Here is a 23924-nt window from a genome sequence, read left to right as displayed (position 1 = left end):
GGTCCTTGTAAGGAACTGAATGCTAGTGACAAACACCCATGAAGCAGCAGATGTCCCAGATGAGATTACAGATGAGAACAGGACAACTGGGGTAATAAAGGTGTGTTGTCTTACATTGCTAAGTGTGTATACTTTGTTAGGCAGCGACAGGTAACCAATAAACACCACACGCAGGTTTTAAAAAACCTAACAGCTGCACATGATGCTTCTGAGCCAGTGAGCTCAGCTTCCACTGACACGTGCACAGCTGTCTTCTCGAGAGCTCAGTGTCCCTGCGGGTCAGTGTCAGCCCTGCCCTCACAAGGGCTCCTAGTCCTATTTAAGTAAACCTGTTCTGGCTACTGTTGCTGGGCACAGAGGCAGCATCACTGGCCTGGGTACTTAGCTACAGAGAACTGCTTTCTGCTGCATCTTTTACCAGGTAAACAACATCAATGAACCTCTTAAGTCTTAGTCACTCTTCTCTGGATCAAATTTCTTCAGCACTGGGCAAAAGTCACCTTTTCCCCTTAAATAAATTAATAAGGTACCATTTACTGAAAAGGTTAGTTGTCTATATACCAATCCTAAACAATTTTTATTCATTTCTTCATTAATCTACCAATAAATATTCAGTAAGACTGCACTAGGAAAGGGAAGAAAACCGGGAGGTAGGCAGCTGTGACCTTTCAATCTGTCCTGAGCTATTTGATACCATAATGGAAAGAATGAGAAAGACTCAACTACAGACTCTTTTGAGAGTATGACATGCAAATAAAGGGCAATTTTTGGAGAAATTACCTTTATACTGTCTTACCTTGCTCTTATTCAATTGGTTAGTTATGAACAAGTGGTACTCAGTTTTCTATTGCCACTGTTACATGGTTATTTGTCCCTGTAAGCACATAATTATATATGACATGACAGAAAACGAAGTATTAGGTTCCTAACTAAATGGTAACATTGATGATCACGGTAAAAGCAAGTCTTACGTAAGCACTAAATAGGCTTCTGGTGCCAACCATCTGTCTGCTGTTAGAACCCAGAAGGAAGGAAAGCAGTGCTAAGATCTGCAAGTCTGGTTTTCACACTAGGTGAAAATGTCCACTGGCTCTAAAGATGTTTAGCAGCAGTCATTTCAAGTCCAAAAACCTGATTTTCCCTTGACTTCATACTGAGGGGCGAATAATCTGGATGAAGGCCTTAATGATGTTAAGAGAATTTAAATGCTGCTTAAAGCCAAATCAACAAGAAGTCAGAAATTCTGACAAGAAGTTTTCAAGGCTCTTTCCTACAGTTAGTTACAAATTGATTGTTAGTTACAAATGGATCTGAATGTCCATTTTCCTATAGTGCCAGGAGAATATTATTACTAGTGTTATTAAGAACCACAGATATGTATAAAGCTAGTAAATGGTCAGACTACCTATTATAAACCCAGGCCTGACTCAAAATCCCACTTCTATCTTACCCACTGTTCTAGAACGTATCCACAAATTCATGAAATGATTAAGAGTCATCACTAAAAGGTTAAAATATACTCAGTGCACTCTTTTTATACTAAGAAAAGACAGCCAAAGAGTACAAGGCATTCCAAAATTATTATCTTTTCGGGGACTTCCCTCGTGGTCCAGTGGTTAAAGACTTCACCTCCCAACGCAGGGGGTGTGGGTTAGATCTCTGGTCGGGGGCTAAAATTCCACATGCCTTGTGGCCAAAAAGCCAAAACAAAACAGAAGCAAAGTTGTAACGAGTTCAATAAAGGCTTAAAAAAAAAATATTTTCAAATAAGCAAAAACTATGACCCTAAAGAATAACCTTGTTTAAACATTATCCAGAATACGGTGCCTAAACAACTTTCTACATCTGAGGTGATGAAATACATGGCTGGATAACAACAAAGAAAAACAAAAAACTGTGAACCAAAAACACAGCAGCAGTCACTACACTTCTCACTGAACCCTCGCTTCCGTGAAAGTTCCAAGTCAACACTAACAGCCTACAAAGTAGACATTTTATTAAAAAGTTTCAAATATTTTAGTATTTTAAAATATCACATAGTGTATTTTGCTTTTTCCACATTTATTAAGTCTGGTGGTTTTAATTTTAAGCAGATGAAGTAATGTTTTCAGATGACAAATATTACCTGATCCGCCAACACCTTCTTCAGATCCACTCTCCAGCCACTGAGGGTCACTGTCCAACAGGCGGTTTTTTGATTCACTAAGCGGTTTGATAGGAAAGGGCTGATTTGAGCCAATACTGAAAGAAGAGCAAATCATTCAGTAAAGAGTTTAATGCTCGATTAAGGGTATTTAATTAATAAGCAGCAAATTAGTATTCCTTTTCCTAAATACGTAAGGGCAACGCATGAGATCTCAGCACTCTGAAAAAATTCCATCTTCAAAAGAAAAATATGCCCCCAACCCCCAATTAAATGGCTCCCTAGACCCAAGAATCTGTACTCAGCACTGCCAATGAAAACAATTAGGCAAAAGAAAAACAGCTTCAGAGGCCAATCTGAAATGTGTTTAACATGTTAATGTTAATCAAGAGCTGTAAGGTAGCACAGAACAGGTGAGGATCTAGGTCTGTGGCCAGGACAAAAAATTACCTGTCATTTCCCAAGTTTTCTGCTTTCTACCTCTGCAGTATAGATCTAAGGGGGAAAAATGATTCAGTGATTCAGTGCAGACTTATTTTTCTAGCTACGAGATCCAGGGAGGGAAGGGGTGGAGGAACACAAGAAGGAAGAAAAGGGAACTAATATTTTGGGGTATGCACTATGGGCCAGACACTGTGCTAGGTGCTTTCATAATCGCCAGCTTCACAACAACCCTGGAAATAGGATGAATCCTCCTTTCACAGAGCTGGCAGCTGAGGCTCAGACTAACTTGTCTAAGGCCCACAGGCCCACAGTAACTGTTAGAGCTGTGAGGTCCCAAGGCCTTAGGTTCTAGGTTCTAAGGCCCATGTTTTAACAAAAGTAATCAATGACCCCTTATCCCCCACAGTTTATTTCTGGAGTAAATACATTTCAAGTGTTTCACTTTGACAGAGGTACCTCTATCTTCTTTAAAATTTAATCTAAAATGAACTATTTCTCTGAATTTATGAATCAGTGTGCTTGCCATACAAACTCTTGAGAAAATTTCCTCTAAGATGAATAAGAAAAAATTTTGTATTTGTATTTTTGAGTCCTCATTCATATTATTTTCACAGTCCAGTTAAAATCTGTTTATCAAAATAAAATGGAGAATAGAACAATGACTAACTTCTTTGAAAATATAACTGATAGAAACCAACATAATCAAATCTCAAAAGAGTCTCTGTTTCCAGGAAGACGCAGCACAGGTGGGGGAGCCATGATTCCTTCTCTGCCCAGACACTTCCAGTGACACGAGCCTGTCTTGGCCCAACTACTAACAGCAGGCATTCATTTTCTTACTCTCAAAGTGTTCCAGTTTGAATGGTTACCCTACACATATCAGCTGTATGCATACATTGACCCTCAGTTAAAAACCTGAACAGAATTTTATCTTTCCTGTCTCTGCCGGCTTGCCACATTCCTACTGTATTTATCTAAGTGTAACACACACACACACAGAGATTGCTTTACAATGAATTCTGAAAAACTTAACAACAAGAAGCACACCTTCTGGCACTTTCACTTTGGTTTGAGACAGAAGCTTGCTCTGGATCCGTCCCCACAAGGCGAGTCGGAAAACTGCAGCCGTCACCCTGGCTGCAATAATGAAAAATACCAGTGATAATTTAATCATGTCAAGTTAAATCAAAGTGGTCAAATTTAACACCTATTTTTCAGAAGCATGGTATAAAGAGATTATTGTAACTTGTCATTTCAGAGAATAATTTCTAAGATTTCTAATTCAGAGGGTTATTAGACTTCACTGAGGAAGTCTTTCTTTTATAATTTACATGCAATTAAAAACAATATCTTCTATGACTATTAAAATTATGATGATGTAAAGTTATGATAACTTAAACAATAGATTCAAACATCTGGATAACTGACTTGCCTGTTACAATCATTTAAGATATCACAGATGCTCAAATTGAAATTCAAGATGTAAATTCCATATATTCATTCATTCAACAACATTCATTAAACAAATATTTATTGGATGGTCTAAGTAACATTTTATTTATTTTTTTTTTTTTCTAAGTAACATTTTAAATGTTAGGGATATATCACTGAATAAAAGAAAAGAAAATCTAAAAAAGTACAGCTATGCCTCATTTCCACATTCTTAAAACATCAAAACTGTGTCCAGTAGGGAGTTCCACTTCCAGCCAAGATGGATTAATGGGAAGATTTGACCTGCTTTCAAACAGTTGACAGACAACTGTTTTCCTAACAGGCCACACAGAACTGTGGTGTCTAAGAGAAGTGAAGCCAGCCAAGGAGTCGCAGTTTCTGCCAGAGCCTGAGCACCAGTGGGTAGGGGTGCGGAGGGGTTGTGTTGGCAAACAGGGCAAGGTGGTCTCACTGAGCTGAGGGGACAGAGCTGAGCGAGAGGAAGATGTGCAGATAAAGGGCTCCATGAATCTGCACAGGGATCTACTTGAGCCTTGAGATGAATTCTCAGCCACGCGTGTGAATCTGGGAAAAGAGCAACTGCACACTGGAGCCGCAGCGCACTGCCAGTGTCCACGCTGACCCGCCAGAGCAGAGAGACCGCACTGAACACCAGGATCTGGCGGGGACCCCAGTGGGCTCTCACCTCTGTTGTAGGATTAACTTGCCTGAGAGAAAACACTATTCTACACCAACCTAGCAAAGGTTAAAACAAGCCTCAGGAGGACTCAGCTGAAACTCAAGTAACTTAACAGTCTGCCAAAACAAAATCCAACATTCTTTAAAGGACAAATTTTAAATACTCAGAATTCGAAATGTCCACCATCCAGTCAAAAATTACTAGCATTAAAAAAAAATCAACAGAAAAGGTTTAGAAATGACCATGAAAATCTGAAACATAGACTTAAATGAAGAGAAATGTAAGACATGAAGAAAGAACCAAATCGAACTTCTGAAGCTGAAATATATATATATCTAAAATCTGAAATAAAAAACCTCACTAGATGAGTTTAACAGTAGACATTACAGAAGAAAAGATCAGTGAACTCACAGACATGTGATAGTAGAAACTATCTAACCTGAAGCAAAGAAAGAAGAAAGATGGAAGAGGAAAGAGAGGGACAACAGCCACAACCAGTGGGTCTCAAGGAATGTTTAAGAAGAACCTGAAAAGCTAGTGGGGGGAGGGCACAGGAAGAGGGAAGCAGGCAGCAAAAACAATAGAAAATTATATCAAAATTACTCAGACTTGATGAAAACTTAAAAATTTATAGATCCAAGAAGCCTAATGAACTCCAAAGAGGATAAACATAGGGAAACGCATACAGAAGAACATAATAAGCAAACCACTTGTAACCAGTGATTCAGACAGAATCTTAAGGAGCCAGAGGGGGAGAGAGACAGAGTAATTTACAGGCACACCTCATTTTATTGTGCTTCATTCTGCTCTTGGCAGATACTGTGATTTTTATAAATTAAAGGCTTGAGGCAACCCTGCACTGAGCAAGTCTTCCAGTGCCATTTTTTGCAACAGCATTTGCTCACTTTGCATCTCTGTGTCACATTTTGGTGATTCTTGGAATATTTCAAACCCTCCATTAGCAAAAAGATCATGACTTGCTGAAGGCTTAGATAATGATTAGCAGTGTTTAGCAATAAAATATTTTTAAATCAAAGTGTGTACATTGTCCTTTTTTAAAAAAGATATAATGTTATCAAACACTTAACAGTCTATAGTTAGTGTAAATATTGCTTTTATATGCACTGGGAAACCAAAAAATTCATATGACTCACTTTATTGTGATACTTGCTTTATGTGGGGGCTGGGAACCAAACCTGCACTATCACTGAGGTGTGGCTGTACAAACAGTAGAATAAAGGTATTAATAAGAGGGAGGCTGATTTACTGACACAAACAGCATAAGCCAGAGGATAAAGGAACAACATCTTTAAAGAAGAGAAAAAAAAACACACGAGCCAAAAAAACCAACTGCCAACACTGAAATTTCTGTTTAGGAGAAAATAACCTTAAAAAATAAGTCTGTCAGAGTGGAAAAACCTGAATATGAGAGAAAATAGATAAAGCACACAGAAGAGACTGGTGCACTTCAAGGTGAAATACAGGAAGAAGACTGAACGAGAAGTGAGCTGCCCACCAGTGAGCTGAGGCAGAGACTCCAGCTGGCCGCAGACATGCAGCTGAAGCCCCTGCAGTGATGTGGGAAGGGGGTGGCAGAAGAAATACTTGAAGAAACAGTGGTTAAAGGTATTTTTCCAAATTTGATGGAAGTTTAAGTTACAGAACCAAGAAGCTCAACAATCCTAAGCACAAGAATCATGAAGAAAATGACATTATTTGCATGAAACTACTGATAAACAAATTGTATGAAACTAGAGGTAAACAAAATCTTAAACATAGGCAGAGAAAAAAGTCATATTACACAAATAGAAAAAAGATAATATCCACAAACTTCTCATCAGAAAAAATGCAAGCAATATCTACAATTCTATACCAAGCAAAAATGCCTTTCAAAAATGAAGGCAATTTGGAATTCCCTGGGAGTCTAATGGTTAGGACTCTGTACTTCCACGGCCAGGGCCCAGGTTCAGTCCCTGATCAGGGAATTAAGATTCCACATGGTGTGGCAAAAAAGAAAAAGAAGGCAAATATGTCATTTTCAAGCAAATAATAAGCAATACGGTTAATTAAGGGAAAAAAGAAAAAGGAACCCACAGCACTTATAAATATGGTACTTGAATTTCAAATACTTTTTCCTTTTTTATAATGACTTTTGTATATGGATGGCATAGGATGGCTGAAAATTTGGGAGAAAAGGAAATTATGAATCATTTTGAGCACATATTCTCATTTAAATTTGAGGTAAAAACTGCATTATGTGTTGGGTCTTCTTTGATTTAAGATACAACATATTATATAACCTGGAAGGAATGATGCTAAAGCTGAAACTCCAGTACTTTGGCCACCTCATGCGAAGAGCTGACTCATTGGAAAAGACTCTGATGCTGGGAGGGATTGGGGGCAGGAGGAGAAGGGGACGACAGAGGATGAGATGGCTGGATGGCATCACCGACTTGATGGACGTGAGTTTGAGTGAATTCCAGGAGTTGGTGATGGACAGGGAGGCCTGGCGTGCTGCAATTCATGGAGTCGCAAAGAGTCAGACACAACTGAGCGACTGAACTGAACTGAACTGGAAAAATCTCTGAAGATATGGCTAATACATTCTTATGATTCTTTACTTCAAAAACTTATTTTCATTTTGAAGGATATGGAGTGATTATTATTTTCTATGAATCATCTTTTTTCCCCCCTAATTCTCACTAAAATATATGCCCAAACTCTCCTTTATCCATAAAGAAATATGAAAAACAAAATACTTATGTAATCAAGATATTCTGAGTTTTCATTCTCAAGGCTCATAATGTCATAATATACTGGATTTTCTGAATCCTAAGACATGTAACGAGAGAGAGACTGTCATAGATTCCATAATATCTGAGACACGCATTTTAGAAGCTACCTTGAAAATACTGGAAGCAGCCAATATTTCTTTTCATCGCCAAAGACTTGCCTCCAGTTTTTACTGCATCCAAGTGAGAAACCATTTCCATCAGTTCCATATGAAAACATGGGTGCACGGAATGATTCTGTTTGGGTATATTTAAAAAAGAAGAGTTAACTTATTTGAAAATTATAAGATGGAAGAAAACTACCAATTTTTTTTTCTTTATGTCTTTGATATCAAAAACTATAAATATAATTTAAAATAAATACTATATTTGTAACACTTAAAAATGAGTTTCTAAAACTTTTCTGGGAAAACATATAACCTCTGAATACTTCATCACCTTTATAAAATCTACTGAAGTATGTTCAATATACCTTATATATATATATATATATATATATATATATTCTATCTCTTGCAACTTCACTCATTATGTATGAACTTCCTACTGTGTGGCTTATGGCACAGTTCTAAAGTTCTTATGTAACCTACTTACCTATGGTTGTTCTGTTTTTTCCAACTAGCCAGCAGTGGTAGCTAAGAAGTGACAATACGCTGATGAAGAACATCGTAGACACAAAGAAAAGAAAAAGTACGTGGAATTTTGCACGTGTATCTGTGAGTTCATTCTGAGGAAAGAGAAGAGACGAATTACTTTCGAGAATAGTCAACCTCTAAAATGTAATCTTATTATTTGATTCTTTTTAATGACTGTTGAATTCACCAAAAAAAAAAAAAAAAAAGCCAGGTATGAGAAGTAATAAAATAAATTAGATAATACATCCAAAAGCAACATGTCCCAAAGCAGAGAGCTGGTATTACCAAAGGGGCTTGCTTACATGTCAGGAAGAGTCACTTTAAAAACTGCTCTTAAATTTTAGCAACACTTTCAGTAATAAAAAGATGAACGTTTTACTCAACATTTTTCTTTTACAGTTTATACATATATTTAAGCTTGCCCCCAAATCTAGGATACATGAGGGTTTTCTCCATCTAAGCTAAAATATTTGCTTGTGGTAGTTATGTATGCTGCTAACCAGAAGCTAGCTGTGATAAAGCTCTCGTTGGACTTCCCTAGTCTCTGTTCTTGGAATAAACATACTGGGAACAGGCTTCCCTGGAGCTGCTTCCATGCCTACCTGCGCATTCCTACAGAGCCTTTCCTGGTAATTCCCAATTCTGGTATATAAATTTGCCACAAGGTACTAGTGAATGAAAACAGCAACTCCGTTACCTATCCCAATGGTCATATTCATCTCAACAGAAGCACATGTTCACCTAGAAGTGGGGATCTAGCAAGGGGAGAAGACGACGCCTTGGGCAGTCACTCTCACAGAACAGGCCAACCACAGCCTCAAAGAACACGAGCTGCTCCTGCTTGACTTAAACACTGTTCATAGGCTAGTGAAGTCAAAATGTTAGCTGCTTAGTCATGTCTGACTCTTCGTGAGCTCATGGACTGTAGCCCGCCAGCCTCCTCTGTCCATGGAATTCTCTAGCCAAGAATACTGGAGTGGGTTGCCACTCCTTTCTCCAGGAGATCTTCCTAATCCAGTAATCAAACCCACATCACTTGCACTGCAGGCAGATTCTTTACCATCTGAGCCACCAGGGAAGCCAGGCTAAGTGGTAGGTTTTTAGCGTTAGCTATTTCTGACACCCATCTTTTCTTCTTGTCTTATAGAGGAAACACAACTCCTTTTAAATACAAGTGATTCTTCTATCTCCCCCATCTTGAGAAGCAAATGAGTATTACACATATTCACTATAAATGTCACAAAAAAAGATGGCAAGAATGTCATGGCAATAATGTATTTTACCTTTGGACAACTCTCTGTAGATTTCCTGCGGCAAAGCTTGTACAAATAGAGACAGTGTATTAAGAAACCACTTTTTACACAAAATTATCCTGCGCACTATTGTGTAAACCTTTCAAGTCTCAAAGGGTCACCAAGTTGTTGCTCTTTAAATGTCATTGATGACATTTTCTCAAGAAAACACAAAAGACAAGGACATTCCGCTCTCCAAGCACATTTAGGGTACACTTTACATACCCTTCCACGAAATTTTTAAAATAGATTTGTATCCAGGAAAGAATAAAATTAATTTTGCTTAGCACATAGCTTTTTAAAAAACTTCTGATGAATGGTTTCTGAAAACCAGACTTGGTTCCTTCTGTCCCACCTCACTGGTGGGCAGTAGCCTTGGGAAAGGTGCCCTCACCTACCATGTGGTCTAGTTCCTGCACAGCAACCAGAGGGGCCCTGAGGAAGTCAGATGGCCTCATTCCTCTGCTCCCCACTCTGACCCTGGCAACACCCCTGAAGGCCCTTTCCCCTCAGGCCTCCTCCTAGGCTGCACCAGCCTCCCTCTGGCTCAGCCTCACAAGACGAGCCTCCTGGCACTGGCTCCTCCTCTTAGGCCTTGACTCTAAAGTATACATGCTTCCTCTGTTTGAGATGTTCTTCTCTCAGATATCCATTAAGTTCTGTCATATCTTTGTCAACTATTACCTTCTTACTGAGGCCTAACATGACATTCCATTAGTTTCAGGAGCTCAACATAACGATTCCATACACATCTATAACTGCAGAAGTCTAGCTGACGTCCAACACCACACAGTCACAGAATCTTTTTTCTTCTGATGAGATCTTTCCAACTCTAACTCTTAAAGACTTTCAAATATACTTATTAACTACAGTCACCATGTTGGACATTACATCTCCAGACTTATTTTGACCACCCTCACCCATTTTACCCATCCTCTACCCCATACTTCTGACAACCACCAAAATGTTCTTTTTGTCTATGAGGCTTTTTTTTAATTGCACGTATAAGTTAGATAATATGGTATTTGTTTTTCTCTGACTTGATTCAATTAATATAACACCCTCAAGGTCCATCTGAGTTGTCATAAATGGCAAGACTTCCTTGTTTTATGGTAGAAGAATATTCCACTGCACATTTTAAAAATTTTGTTTATTCTTGATTGTGCCGGCTCCTTGCTGCTGTGCATGGACTTTTCCTAGCTGCAGTGAGTGGGGGCTTCACTGTAGTACACAGGTTTCTCATTTGCGGTGGCTTCTCTGGCTGGGGAGCACAGGCTCTAGATGTGTGGGATTCAACTGCTGCAGCACATGGGCTCAGCAGTTGTGGCACACGGGCTTAGCTGCTCCATGGCACGTGGGATCTTCCTGAGCCAGGGATTGAACCCCTGTCCCCAGCATTGGCAGGCGGATTCTTATGCACTGAACTAAAAGTGAAGTCCTCCACGGCATATTTATATCACAAGTTCTTCATCCACCAATGTAAACCTCAGTGTTTTCCTGTCTTGGCTGTTGTAAATAATCTGTGACACAGGGGTGCAGGTATCTTTGTCAGTGATTTCGTTTCCTCTGGATATGTTCCCAGAAGCAGAATTTCTGGATCATGTGATACAACAGTTCTAATTTTAATTTTCTGAGGACTCCTCATACCATTTTTCATAATAGCTGCACTAATTTACATTCCCACCAACACACAAGGGTTCTTTTTTTTCCCAATCTTTGTCAAAACTAGTTATTAGCCATTCTAACAGGTATAAGGTGATACCTTGCTTTTAAAAAATACTTTCAGTTATTTATTTGGCTGTGCCAGGTCTTAGTTGTGGGACGCAGGATCTTTAGTTGTGACATGTGAACTCTTCGCTGAAGAATGTGGGACCTAGTTTCCTGACCAGGGATCAAACCCGGGCCCCTTGCATTCGAAGTGTGGAGTCTTAGCTACTGCAACCCACAGGGAAATCCCACTGCTGTGGTTTTGACTTGCATCTCCCTGATGATTAGTAATCCTAAGCATCTTTTCTTGCATTTGTTGAATATCTGTATGTCTTCATTGGAGAAAGGTCTATTCAGACCCTCTGACCATTTAAATCTGGCTGTTTTGTCTTGTTCTTGCTATCAAGCTGTGAGTTCTTTATACATTTTGGATATTACCCCTTATCAGATACATAATTTGCAAATATTTTCTTCCATCCAGTAGGCTTTTTATTTTGTTGATAGTTTCCTTTTCTATACAGAAGCTTTCAGTTTGATGTGGTCTCACTTGTTGAGTTTTCTTTCCTTTTGTGGCTTTTATGTTTGGTGTCAAATCCACACAAGTCACTGCCAAGGCTGATGTCAAGGAGCTCGCCCCCGTGTCTTCTAGATTTACAATTTCAGCTCTCACGTTCAAGTCTTTAGGAGCTGACTTTTGTCCATGATGGAGGACTGATGCTCAGTTTCATTATTCCACATGTGGCTGTACAGGTCTCCCAACACCATTTACTGAACAGACTGTCTTTTTCCCATTGTATATTCTTGGCTCCCTGTCATAAATTAATTGATGCTTGGGTTGATTTCAGGGCTCTTATTCTGTTCCACTGATCTATGTGTCTGTTCTTATGCCAATAATATACTGCTTTGATTACTACAGATGTGTAATATAGGAAGCGAAATACCTCTACTTTTGTTCTTTTTCAAGACTGTTTTTGTCATTTGCAGCCTTTTGTGGTTCCATACAACTTTTAGGGTTGTCCTACTTCTGGAAAAACGTTACTGGAATTTTAATGGGGATTGCAATGAGTTTGCAGATTACTTTGGGTAGTATTTATATATAGTATTAATATTTTAAATAATATTAAAAAATAAACACTATTAATTCTTCCAATCCATGAGCACAGATTATTTTTCCATTTATTTGGGTCTTCTTCAGTTGTTGTCCTCACTGGCTAATACTTTCCAGTGTATAGATCTTTCATCTTTTTGGTTAAAGGTATTCCAAGGTATTTTATTCTTTCTGATGCAATTGTAAATGGGACTGTTTCCTTAACTTCTCTTTCTAAAAATTTGTTATTAGTATACAGAGATGCAACTGATTTTTGTACATTGGTTTTGTATCATACGACTTCAGTGAACTTGCTTATTAGCTAACAGGTTTCTTTTTTTGGTAGAGTCTTTAGGATTTTCTAACATAATATGTCCTCTGCACACAGACACAGCTTTACTTCTTCCTTTCATATCTGGATGCATTTCTTTTTCTTGACTAACTGCTCTGGCTAAGACCTTCCATACTACGTTGAATAAAAGTGGCAAGAGTGAGTGTCCTGGTCTAGTTCCTGATATGAAAGGAAAGCTGTCAGCTTTTCACCACCGAGTATGATGTCAACTGTAGGCTTGTCAATATATGGCATTAAACTGAGGTACGTCCCCGCTATACTAATTTTGTTGACAGTTTTTACCATAAGTGGATGTTGAATTTTGTCAAATGCTTTTTCTGTATCTATTGAGATGATTATATAATTTTTATCCTTCATTTTGTTAATGGGGTGTATCACACATACTGCTCTACAGATGCTGAGCCGTCCTTGCATCCCCGGAATAAATCTTACTTGATCAAGGTGTGTGTGGTCCTTTTAATGTATTGTTGAATCTGGCTTGTTAATATTTTATTGAGGATTTTTAAAAATCTATGTTCAATGGGCATTTTGGCCTGCAATTTTCTTGTGGTGACCTCATCTGGTTTTGGTGTTAGGATAATATTGACCTTATAAAATGAGCCTGGAAGTGTTCTCCTGTCTACTTTCGGAAAGAGTGTGAGTTGGATCAGTGTAGGCTGTTCACCTGTGAAGCCACAGGTCCTGGACTTTTGGAGGTTTTGATTAGTCAATCTCTTTACTATTAATCAGTCTGTTCAGATTTTCTCTTCCTTCATGATTTGGTCTTCATAGGTTGTCCATTTCTAGGAATTTATCCATTTCTTCTGGGTTGTCCAATTATTTGGCATGTAATTGTTCAGAGAAGTCCCTTTGACCCTTTGTATTTATCAGCTGTAATGTCTCCTCTTTCGAGTCCCCTCTTTCTTTTTCTTCTTGGTGAGACCAGCTGAAGGTCTCTCTATTCTTTAAGAAATCCAGCTCTTAGTTTTAGTTACCTATTTAATTTCTATTTCACTTATTTTCACTCTGATCTTTGTTATTTCCTCCCTTCTATGAACTTGTAGCTTTGTTCTTTTTCTAGTTCCTTGAGGTGTAAAGTTAGGTTATTTGAGATCCTTTCTTACTTCTTAACATAGGTTTATCTCTATGAAGTTCCCTCTTAGAACTGCTTCTGCTGCATCCCAGGACTTTTTTTATGTTGTATTTCCATTTTCATTTGTCTCAATAGTTTTTGATTCCTTCTTTAACCAAATGGCTGTTCAGCTGCATGTTGTTTAATCTAAATATGTGTGAATCTTCCAGTTTATTTTTCTTAAAATTGATCTCCAGTTTCATACCATTGTGGTTAGAAAAGATGCTTGCTATCATTTCAATATTCCTAAAATGACAAGACACGTTTTGTGACCTATTGCAGAGGATGTTCCACGTGCACTTGAGAAGAACGTGTATTCTGCTGCTTGTGGATGGAGTGCTCTGTCCATTAAGTCCCTCTGGACTAAAGTGTCATTTAAGTCTAATACTTCTTTATTTCATTTTTGTCTAGATGATCCATCCACTGATCAAAGGCCCTTACTGTGATCTTGCTATTTCTCCCTTTACTTTCACCTTTTATTTCTGTCTACTGTCTTGCTCTCTTATTTCTCCCTTTACTTCTGTTAATATTTACTTTATATATTTAGGTGCTCATTTGTTGGGTGCACAAATAATCTTCTCTTGGATATCCACTAACTTCCTTCAAGTCTCACTCAAATCTAATCTTCTTACTGAGGTCTACCGTGATCAATCTTTTTAGTACTGTAACTTGCCCATTATACCCACCTGCCCCGCACACTTGCTAAGTCCTTTACTCTGATCTACTTTTTTTCCCATAGCATTTAGTTTCCAATATACAACACAATTTCCTTATTTACTATGGTTACTGTTTGTTTAGTCCTTCTCAAAAGTAAGTTCTACAAAGGCAGAATTCTTTGTCTGCTTTGTACATTGATATATCCAAAGTGCCTAGAACATATGTGCTTGGCACATAGTAACTGTTGAAGAATGAAGAGAAAAGCAGACTTAAGTTATTAGTCTTTCCTTACTCATCATGAATCTTAAAAAGTTTGACAATATTTACTTTTTCATTAACAAATCATTACATGCAAACACTGCTGAAGTTTCTGATAAAGAAATGTAACATTCTGTAATTTGGACTTCATTCATCTGGCACTGATTCAACCTTCACTTTATTTACCTAACTTCTCCAACCTCAGTTTACAACTCTGAAAGCTGGAAAAATAAGAGCTCCTTCTGCATTAACTATATTTTCTTCTTCTCTTCAGCCTCAGTGCCTCGAGCATCTGGATTCTAGCTGACTGGGGAGAGAGTGCCTCTCCCAGGGCTATCCGTTTCTTAAAGAGACAGCAAGGAATGTACTTCTCAAACTATATACAAACTAATTGGTCCAGAGCCCACACTCCAAAACACCTCCGGTTACTTGGCTCTCACAGTCCAGTGGGTAGTACTACCCAGCCCTACTCACAGCAAACAAGGGACTGCCTGGAGCCCCAGAGACCACTCAGGTTACTCAAACTAGCTAACCCTATGTGCACTCACCCTACCTCACTGTGCCTCTCCCATGGACACTAGTGAAGGCTCTGGCCCTCGTGCCTTCGACTTCCTGAGCGACTCTGGTTCTTCCCCATGAGGGCCTGAGTAGTGTTGGGGGAACCCTCCCTTGGAACTGTGAGTAACAAGCTATCTTTTCAAAGGTTATCACTTCCTGATCTGTCAGTTTCACCACACCTGAATAAAAATAAAACCTACATTTTAAAATACCTTCATAGGGTTTTTAAGAAGAGTAAATACAAAAGCACCTTTTAACCACAATAACCCCCACCTTCAAAATCAAAGACTTATATGAAGGGGAAAAAAAATGCTAGAAGAAAAGTTGGATGAATATTTGTATAAATTTACAGTGACTAGAATAAAGCCAGAAATCATAATTAAAAAGTACTACTTTAAAAATATAAAACTGATTTAGTAAAAACAAAATGGAGTTATAAGACATCAATTAAAATGGGAAAACATTTGCCTCTCACAATAGGAAAATGATTAATATCTATAGACACAGGAAACAGATTAATGGTTATCTGAGGCTGGGAGTTTCAATTTTATTACTGTAAAAACTTCAGTAAGTCTCATCAACTCAAAGAAAGGAACTACTTCCCTAAAATTGATAGCCCATTGTTAAGACAGTATGGTTGAAAGCAGTCTGAATTACTAAAAGAAACTATGTTCTGTGTAATACTCATTTATTCACAAATAAACATGTATATAGGAAGGGAAATTTTAACCCCATTTGTCTTCTGAGCCATTATAAATTCTAACTAGTACAATTAAGTATTGTCTACTTATAATACAGAATGAAAGAATTATTTATGAAATACCATCTTAAAAATCTTAAATACATGTTTTAAGATAGAAAAAAGACTTACCGTCCAAAATTTTATGAAGTACTGTAAAACTGTTGTAGCCACGAAAAGGCAATATAACAGAGAGTAGAATAAAAAGAGCAGGAAGAATTTGTAATTAGAAAATCCCACACAGTTATTCACCCTAGAAGAATAAACAAAATCACATTGTAAAAACAAGACAAACTCAGAGAAACAAAACTAGAATGGTGTCTGCCAGGGACTTTCGGGAGGGGAGCAGGGAGCTCTTTAATGGGGACAGAGTATCAGTTCTGCAAGATGAAACAGCTCTGGACACTGGTTGCAAAGCAATGCGAACATGCTTAACACTGCTGAACTTGTACACTTAAAAATGGCCAAGGTGGTAAATTTGTTTTTGTTTTTTTTTTTTAAATCATGATGAAAACAAATAGGACATATCAAAACCCATAAAATCATTATAACTATAAATGGTTCATTTGAGAAGAAAGGGGCAGTGTCTTAATTGTGGATGTGTGTTTTAAATTAATTCTGTAAGAATTTGGAATTTCAATGTTAATTCTTATACAATTTTTTGGGTTAATAACACCAGAATATATTTTAAAGAAAAACATGTAAACAGAAACATAAAACTACATCAGTCTTGGTATCTATGAGTAATTAAATTGGCCTTCAAAATTTAGGACCACTGAGATCAATCACTCTAAATAAATACCCTCCTTCCCACTTCCCCACCTCATGTCATCTCCTTTGTGTTTCATACGTACCAAGGACAGTGATGGTCCATCTTAAGAATACACCTAAGAAACAAACGAGCAGAAGAAAATCCATATAGAAAAATTCCACTAATTCTAATTTGATTTCCGTTTTTTTTAAGGGACTTAAAATTTTCCCTTTCACATCTTAGGAAAACCAACCCAGTAGAATTAGGTTAGAGATAATTTCTGTTATTTCACATAGGTAAGAGGCAGTGATTTTTCATACTGAGAATTGAGCTGAACATGGCCAGCTGCCTTGAACTACATCAAGCAACACTGTAGTAATACACAGATAAGATGCATATAGCACTTGGAACAGTAGCTGATGTAGTTTACAGAGTCAGCTGAGGAAGACAAAAGGGAAAATTATTTTAAACATGTGCAAGTCATAAAAACGCAACTTTGGAAACAAACAGTGTTCAATGAATGGGTTTGTAGGTAGTCCATCTTCCCACAGATTTATTACAATTCTATCCCATGTATAGAAACCACTGTATTTTATAATCAGAAAAAAAAATCCCCACATTTGTCCCTCCATCAGTATATGCAATGTATATTTGCATAAAGTTAGACAATAAGTAAAATCAAATGGCCTGCCTCACTGAAGTTCAAGGACTCACTGGGATTCCCACACTAAGAATCTTTCTTTCAACACACCACCTTCTCACAAGAGCGTAAGAGATAAAATCTTTCACATTTTAGGGGGAATAACTTCACAGGTGGTAACTGAAAGTAATATTTTTGTGGTCTGTTAGGTTTTAATACCAACATTAATAATAAAAGCAAGAAAACTGTCATGGTCTTTTTAACTCAGGAAATAGTTTGTCTTTCTCATGGGGGTATTACTTACTTGCTCATCTATTACATTTAAATATAAGCAGAAGTAGTACACATACTTAAAGATCCAAGTGGTGCAGGAACTGTCATCTGAGGTGACTGCAGCGAGTGTTCTGGCTTGTGTATGGATTCCTGTCAGCTCTGCATACAGAGCAGTACCAGGAGCCAAGGCAGTGTCCTGGGCAAGTTTCTCCCCCTGTCCTCCCCACACCAGTTCCGGTCCTGGGTTGAGTGACAGCCAACAAGGAGCACTTACATGTCACATGCTGAGCAGTGATGCGCACGGTCCGGCTTAATCAGCTGACATCTTTCACAATATCTGACGGCTACATTTAAGAATTAAAAGGAAGTTGTTGAAGGATATATGTTTTAGAGGTGAGTTAATACAACTATAAAATTTGCTTTCATTTTTTATAAACAACTCTGGGAAACTGACAACTGACAATTTTAAAATAATACCAATAACTAAACAGACTTTTTGAGAAGATTTTTGAAGAGTCTTAGATGACTGAATAGACAGAAAAACTGAAGTAAACATAGCAATCAGAAAAACTGCAGTTTCCAGGGTGTTTTGCCAGAAGGATAATGTTGCCAGTGACAGAAATGAGCTTGATGGGGTGAGGGGGTGGGTATGGGAGGAAGGTTATGTTGTTTTTCTTGCTCTTCAACAAGCATTCAGAGTCTCTGTTCTGAGACAGACACTGCTTCATGCTGAGAATATACAGTTGAACACGACAGACTTCCCTCCTAACACCCCAAGGTGTTAGGTTTTGTCTGGCTTGAATTTGGACAACAGGTCACTCAGGAACCACTGCCCTTTGGAAGCTGGAGGAAGTACAAGAATGGAGCTCGAGTGGGCACACATGCCAAGGTGAATGCAAGCACTGACAGTCTCCAGGGGCCCTGGGGGAGGGCTGGGCAGTGCCCTTCTGAAACCCTCACTCGGAGACATGGTAAATGTGTGGCCCCGAGTGCAGCTGCCATCCCCTGCCGCCTGACAAGTGAGCACTAGGGTGACCACAGCCTTGAGTCTGCTAACTCATATGAAAAAAAGGTTTAACTCAGCCCTGAAAACTATTCAGAAAACAAATTATCTGAGACGCAGTAAACTAAATACCACAATATTGTGGTGTCAGAATCCCATGGCTGAGAACAGCTGAAGGAACTATATGAAAAGAATGGGACAAAAGCACCTTGTGAGGCAGGGTTAAAAAGTGTAGGAGGAAGAATAAACATTTAAGAATGCAAAAACAACTAGAACAGAAAAGCACAAAGAAGAAAGTTTTTTAAGCAGCTAGACTGACAAAAAGCCACAAAGCTTGGTTAGGAAGAATGAAAGCCAGCTGCCTGGAACCTGCTGGAAAGGAAAAGAGGCCAGTGTGCAGACAAGTTACAAGGAGACCTGCAATTATGGAGAAGAGAAAACAGAGTCACAGTTGGAACACATCAGAACCTAACCTCTGTTGCTGTTTTTAAGAGGAGATGTACTTTGAAGTACACCTGCAAGCAGAAGGAAGAAACTGGCTGGAAATTTTTAAGCAGCAAGATTATTAGGAGCAAACAGGGCCAAGGAAAGACAAAGGTCAGTGATCTCTATGAAAGTCTCATAAAAGACAAGAATGATGACACCAGAGGGAGAGGCCTGCGGACAGCTGAGCATGGGCAGGGCAGCCCCAAGTCCAGAGGCAGCCGGACTCAGCTACCATGATTCACACTGGTTCTCTCCCACTTACTCCCTTGTGACCTTGATAGTAACTTACTTGCTAAAAGACTCAATTTCTGCTTTTGTTAAGTGCAAATAATATCAAGTGTAGTGGACTATTGTGCAAATTAAAAAAAAAAGTCTTCTGGAACTTATCAAATTCTCAGTAAAGCAATTATTATTGTTATGATAATATTATTTCTGATAAAATATGAAGTGAAGCTCTGCTGTTGCTAAGTCGCTTCAGTTGTGTCCGGCTCTGTGCGACCCCATAGACAGCAGGCTCCTCCGTCCCTGGGATTCTCCAGGCAAGAACACTGGAGTGGGTTGCCATTTCCTTCTCCAATGCATGAAAGTGAAAAAGTGAAAGTGAAGTCGCTCAGTCCTGTCTGACTCTTAGTGACCCCATAGACTGCAGCCTACCAGGCTCCTCCATCCATGGGATTTTCTAGAATGGGAAAACTACTGAAGAGGAGAAAAGGGAGATTTTTCAAGTGTATATATAAGCAGGCATTACAGAGAACACACCCAGGAACAGCTTCACCCCACAAATGCCTACTGAGTGCCTGGGGCAAGGTGCTCACTGTATTAGGACGACAGGTGGAGCTCCAGCTGTCAGAGCTGCAGGACCGAGTCAGGTCGTAGGACAACAGAGACAACCACTAGACAGCAAGCTGGGATCAACAAGGTAAGAAGCTGAGAAGTTTGGAGAAGACTGTAAAACTCACTTTTTTTCACGTGAACAGAAACGGCTGAAGAGGTAGACAGCGAATTAAAATTTTAAAGTACTGACAGATTTAGAGAAGAGAAAACAATCATTCGAGGCAGACAAAAAGACGTAAAAATAAAAAGTGGGGAAGAATTTTAGTAGAGCTGACCCAGGGAACAGTGCAGGAAGCAGAGTTTTAGTAGAGCTGACCCGGGTAACGGTGCAGGACGAGCCAGAGAGAAACACTGGCCATATCCAGACCGTGGACAGGGGAGTTTTAGGAAGCCTCGTTTTTGTTTCCTTAATAGATAAGACGTCCACATGGTTCTGCTTCTGTTAAGCACATGGTTCAAATAGCACAGGAAGGAATTTAGCGAAAGTCGCCACCCTCGCTGTGCAGGCAGCTCCATCACGTTCACTATCTCTGGTCTAGGAAAGGTCCACTTCATATAATGTGTGGTTCTATATTTTGCTTTTTAAAGGATGTATGGTATTATTTCCATAAAAAGGAAAAACCCAAGGTTTGGGATTCTAAGCAGTAGAAATGCAGTATAAAACAGTGCTCAAGGGCAGAGACTGTCTGCAGTCAGAAGATAAGGTGTGAATCCCAGACCTTGCCACTCAGGGACTTTAGGGACCTCACCTGTGTCACCCCTTCATCTCTAACACAGGGACAAGCACGGTGCTGTCCCAGGGTGGCTCTGAGGGGTAAATGATCACCATAAAGTGCCCAGCATAATTCTGGTATAATAGTCAACAGATGAAGGGTTTTATTCAGATTAGTAGAAAGCCATTATAATGAATGAAGAGTAATAAAGATTTACAGGTAAAGATTTTACCTTAATGGCTTTCAACTCTTTGGAGTTACTGCTCTGAAAATCAGATCTTGTTATGAACAGGCTACTTGAGGAAGTATCTAAAATTCTGTATATAATCTCAGAGCTTCATAAATCCTCTAGAATCTTGGTCTTGGGGTTAAAAACATCTAGGGAATTTGCTGGCAGTCCAGAGGTTAGGACTCTGAGCTTTTATTTCAGGATGGCAGGGGACACGGGTTTGATCTCTGGTCATGGAACTAAGATCCTGCATGCCTCCCGGCATGTACAAAAAAAAAAGTCTAATCTATGTAACTACAACTACTAACAACTGCTGTGAACTAGACATTTTATAGTTAAACATAAGAAGGATTATTTTAAATTAGCTTTTATGTACTGAAAGTGTATTTCTATACACCAAGATCTACACTCAGTGCTTGTCTCATTTACAAATACCTCTGGAGATTTAGGTGCTGGCGTTCTCATTTTAAAATGAGGAAACCGGGCTTAGAAAAGTCTAAGTGATTCTCGTGGCACTAGTAACTAAAGAGCTGGGGTTTGATCTGAAATCCATGGTTTCATTCTACACAGTGCTATACTGGTTGTGCAAAAGGACAGTCCAGGCACACCTGGTTTCATTGTGCATCATAGACACTGCGTTTCTTCACACGCAGCCTTTGGGGACCCTGCACTGAGCAACTCGACTGGTGCCATTTTCCCAACAGCATTTGCTCACTTTGTATCTGTGTGTCACATTTTGGTAATTCTCATAGTATTTCAAACTTTATGATTATTATATTTGTTATGGTGACCTGTGATCAATGACCTTTGATATTACTACTACGACTTGCTGAAGGCGCAGATGATGGTTAGCATTTTTAGCAATAAAGTATTTTAAAATTAAGGTATGTATGTGCTTTTCTGACATTGCGCAATTGCACAGTTGATAGGCTGCCTTACAGTGTAAGCATAACTCACACGCACTGGGCAACCAAACAGCTCATGTGTCCCGCGTTACTGTAAGACTCGCCTTACTGCAGTGTCTGGAGCTGAACCCACAGTATTCTCCAAAGGATGCCTGTATTAAACGTGTGAAAACTTAAATATTGGCCAAATATCCCCTCCTAAAATCTAGCACAAATTTTAAATTTTCTTAAGTCAGCATATGTACAGAACTACACAAAGGAAAAAGCTCTATTTCCCCTTGGAGTTGAGCAGCATAGTGGGTTTCAGAGGCAGGACACCTTTCCCCACACTGTCTGTGTGACCTTTACCAAGTTACTTCACCTCTGTTTCCTCATCTGTAAAGTGGACACGATAGCGTCTCCCCACAGGGGTGGAGTGAAGCTCAGATGAGCTCATATGTGTAAGGGACTTAGATTGGACTGTCAGCTGTCAACATTATCTGGTATTTGAATGAATTAATGAGATATAGAATACATAATTTTAAACAACTTCCTACAATTAAATAACCAGTTGGGCAACTCACAGACCTGTCCCCCTCACAGGCCCAAGTGTCGGAAGAGCAGAAGCACCCACGGCTTCAGAGCAGACAGTGGACTTCCAAGTATGGCCCTCTGAGGGGTAGCTTTACAACCTTAATGAGCTTCTTCCCTTCTGTGGCTTTTATTTCTCCCCATTCTAGGTTAGCACATTCTTGATTTTTTAAATATTACTCAGGGATGACACAAAATATTCAAATTCAAACCAGGATTTCCAAATGACAGTTTACTAGAAATTGTAAATGAAATTTTTAGCCATGAAGGATGAGCTAGAAAAAAAATGCAGAACAAAAGAGATCAACATTAAAGTGAACCACATAAAAAGTCTGTATCAAAGTAGACTTTGTATCTGAAATACCTGTATCTCAGGTAAATCTATCTCAAACACCTGAGACAGGTTTACCTGAGATAAAGACCTGTATTTCACATAAAGGTACACACCTGTATCTGAAATACCATGTAAGATACAGAACACAGAAAAGTCTTGTTTCTGCAGACGCCATTTGTGACAACCACAATACCTACTTAGTAGTCAAATCATGCAAAGATATTTTGGCAAAAATGACCACATTCTCAAAATTCTTTGGAGAAAAAAGTGTAAGATTTGTTTTTCTTACTCTTTGAAGCCGATGTGGTGTAGATAGGTAAGTCCCTTGCTGCTCTTCTCAAAATTTCTTGTTGTCTTTCTTGGCTGAATTCCTTTTCATAACGTTCCTTCTCAGAATTGGACAAGCAGAACTATAGAAGGAGAAATAACTATCAATTCTTTTCAATCCCGTGATTATTAACTATCATGCTCAGAAAAACAAGTTTTATCCAGAACAGAAAAAGACAAATATTTCCTTCTATAAAGGCAAAATTTTTCTTCAAATTTGTTTAGGAAGCTAAATCAAGCACCTTTTAACAAAACTACATGCCTTTGACAGAGTGAAAATATTTGCCCTCCGTGCTAATGATGGCGAAGAACATGAACTAAATATTTTTGCATCTTTGTTTTTTACAGAAAAAATTAACTTTCCCCATCAAAAAAGAGCTTAATATACATTTTGTGCTAGTAAAAGATTTGCTGTTTGAAAGTGTCAAGAGATTTTGAATCTTTGGGAACATGTTCAAAGACTCACTTGCTTGTGGGCAAATCACAGGCAGGGGTCCTGCTATTTTCTGGCCAAGTTTCTCCTGAGGACAACTTTTACTGCTTTGTTTTTGTTTTTAAAACGCTAACCAATCAGGGAACTTTCTCCAGAACTATTAAGGACTGTCAAGGCAAGCACGGTCTCCTTTTCTCAAGGAGCAATTCTTTTGTAGGGCTGTTTCCAGCTTCTATTTCTCAAGTTTTAATTCCCATGTGGTGGGCAGCATTTTCCTACAAAGGACTTGTGTCATTGCTTCTTTTCATGTCATCCCTGTATCTCAAGGACCTCAGCTTCATGACTCTATCTCATATAACCAGGAGCTTTTATTAAATTTCTCTTGGTGTTTATTTCATAGACTTCTTTTAAAAAATAAAAACTGGCCTGAGACATGCTCTTGATCATGTTTCATACAATACTGTTCCTCAATTATTATTTACTTACAGGGTTTTGCTTGAAAAGGCCTAAGAAGTCCTAA

General features: G+C 38.7%; 1 protein-coding gene across 8 annotated transcripts in view; it reads right to left on the bottom strand.

Annotated features, from left to right (window-relative positions):
• The window catches only part of ZDHHC20 (zinc finger DHHC-type palmitoyltransferase 20), a 59160-nt gene that overhangs the window by 4147 nt on the left and 31089 nt on the right, over nucleotides 1-23924 (bottom strand). For 4 of the 8 annotated variants that reach the window (XM_005213801.3, XM_005213802.3, NM_001076388.2 and 1 more), the window contains 9 exons: nucleotides 22934-23054; nucleotides 17845-17914; nucleotides 16761-16793; nucleotides 16039-16159; nucleotides 8105-8237; nucleotides 7621-7747; nucleotides 3635-3724; nucleotides 2126-2241; nucleotides 797-874 (listed from right to left, as the gene is read on the bottom strand). In XM_005213801.3, the coding sequence (XP_005213858.1) occupies nucleotides 837-874; nucleotides 2126-2241; nucleotides 3635-3724; nucleotides 7621-7747; nucleotides 8105-8237; nucleotides 16039-16159; nucleotides 16761-16793; nucleotides 17845-17914; nucleotides 22934-23054 (849 nt within the window). In that variant the 3' untranslated portion in view covers nucleotides 797-836. Of the gene's footprint in view, nucleotides 1-796; nucleotides 875-2125; nucleotides 2242-2593; nucleotides 2639-3634; nucleotides 3725-7620; nucleotides 7748-8104; nucleotides 8238-16038; nucleotides 16160-16760; nucleotides 16794-17844; nucleotides 17915-22933; nucleotides 23055-23924 lie in introns of those variants that run through there. The other 4 variants (XM_005213804.3, XM_005213803.3, XM_005213806.2 and 1 more) reach the window with 3 other exon arrangements.

The sequence above is a fragment of the Bos taurus genome, chromosome 12 (assembly GCF_002263795.3).
Source record: "Bos taurus isolate L1 Dominette 01449 registration number 42190680 breed Hereford chromosome 12, ARS-UCD2.0, whole genome shotgun sequence".
Lineage (NCBI taxonomy): Eukaryota > Metazoa > Chordata > Mammalia > Artiodactyla > Bovidae > Bos > Bos taurus.
The sequence above is the reverse complement of the archived record's forward strand: the minus strand, read 5'-3'. Positions and strand labels throughout refer to the sequence as shown.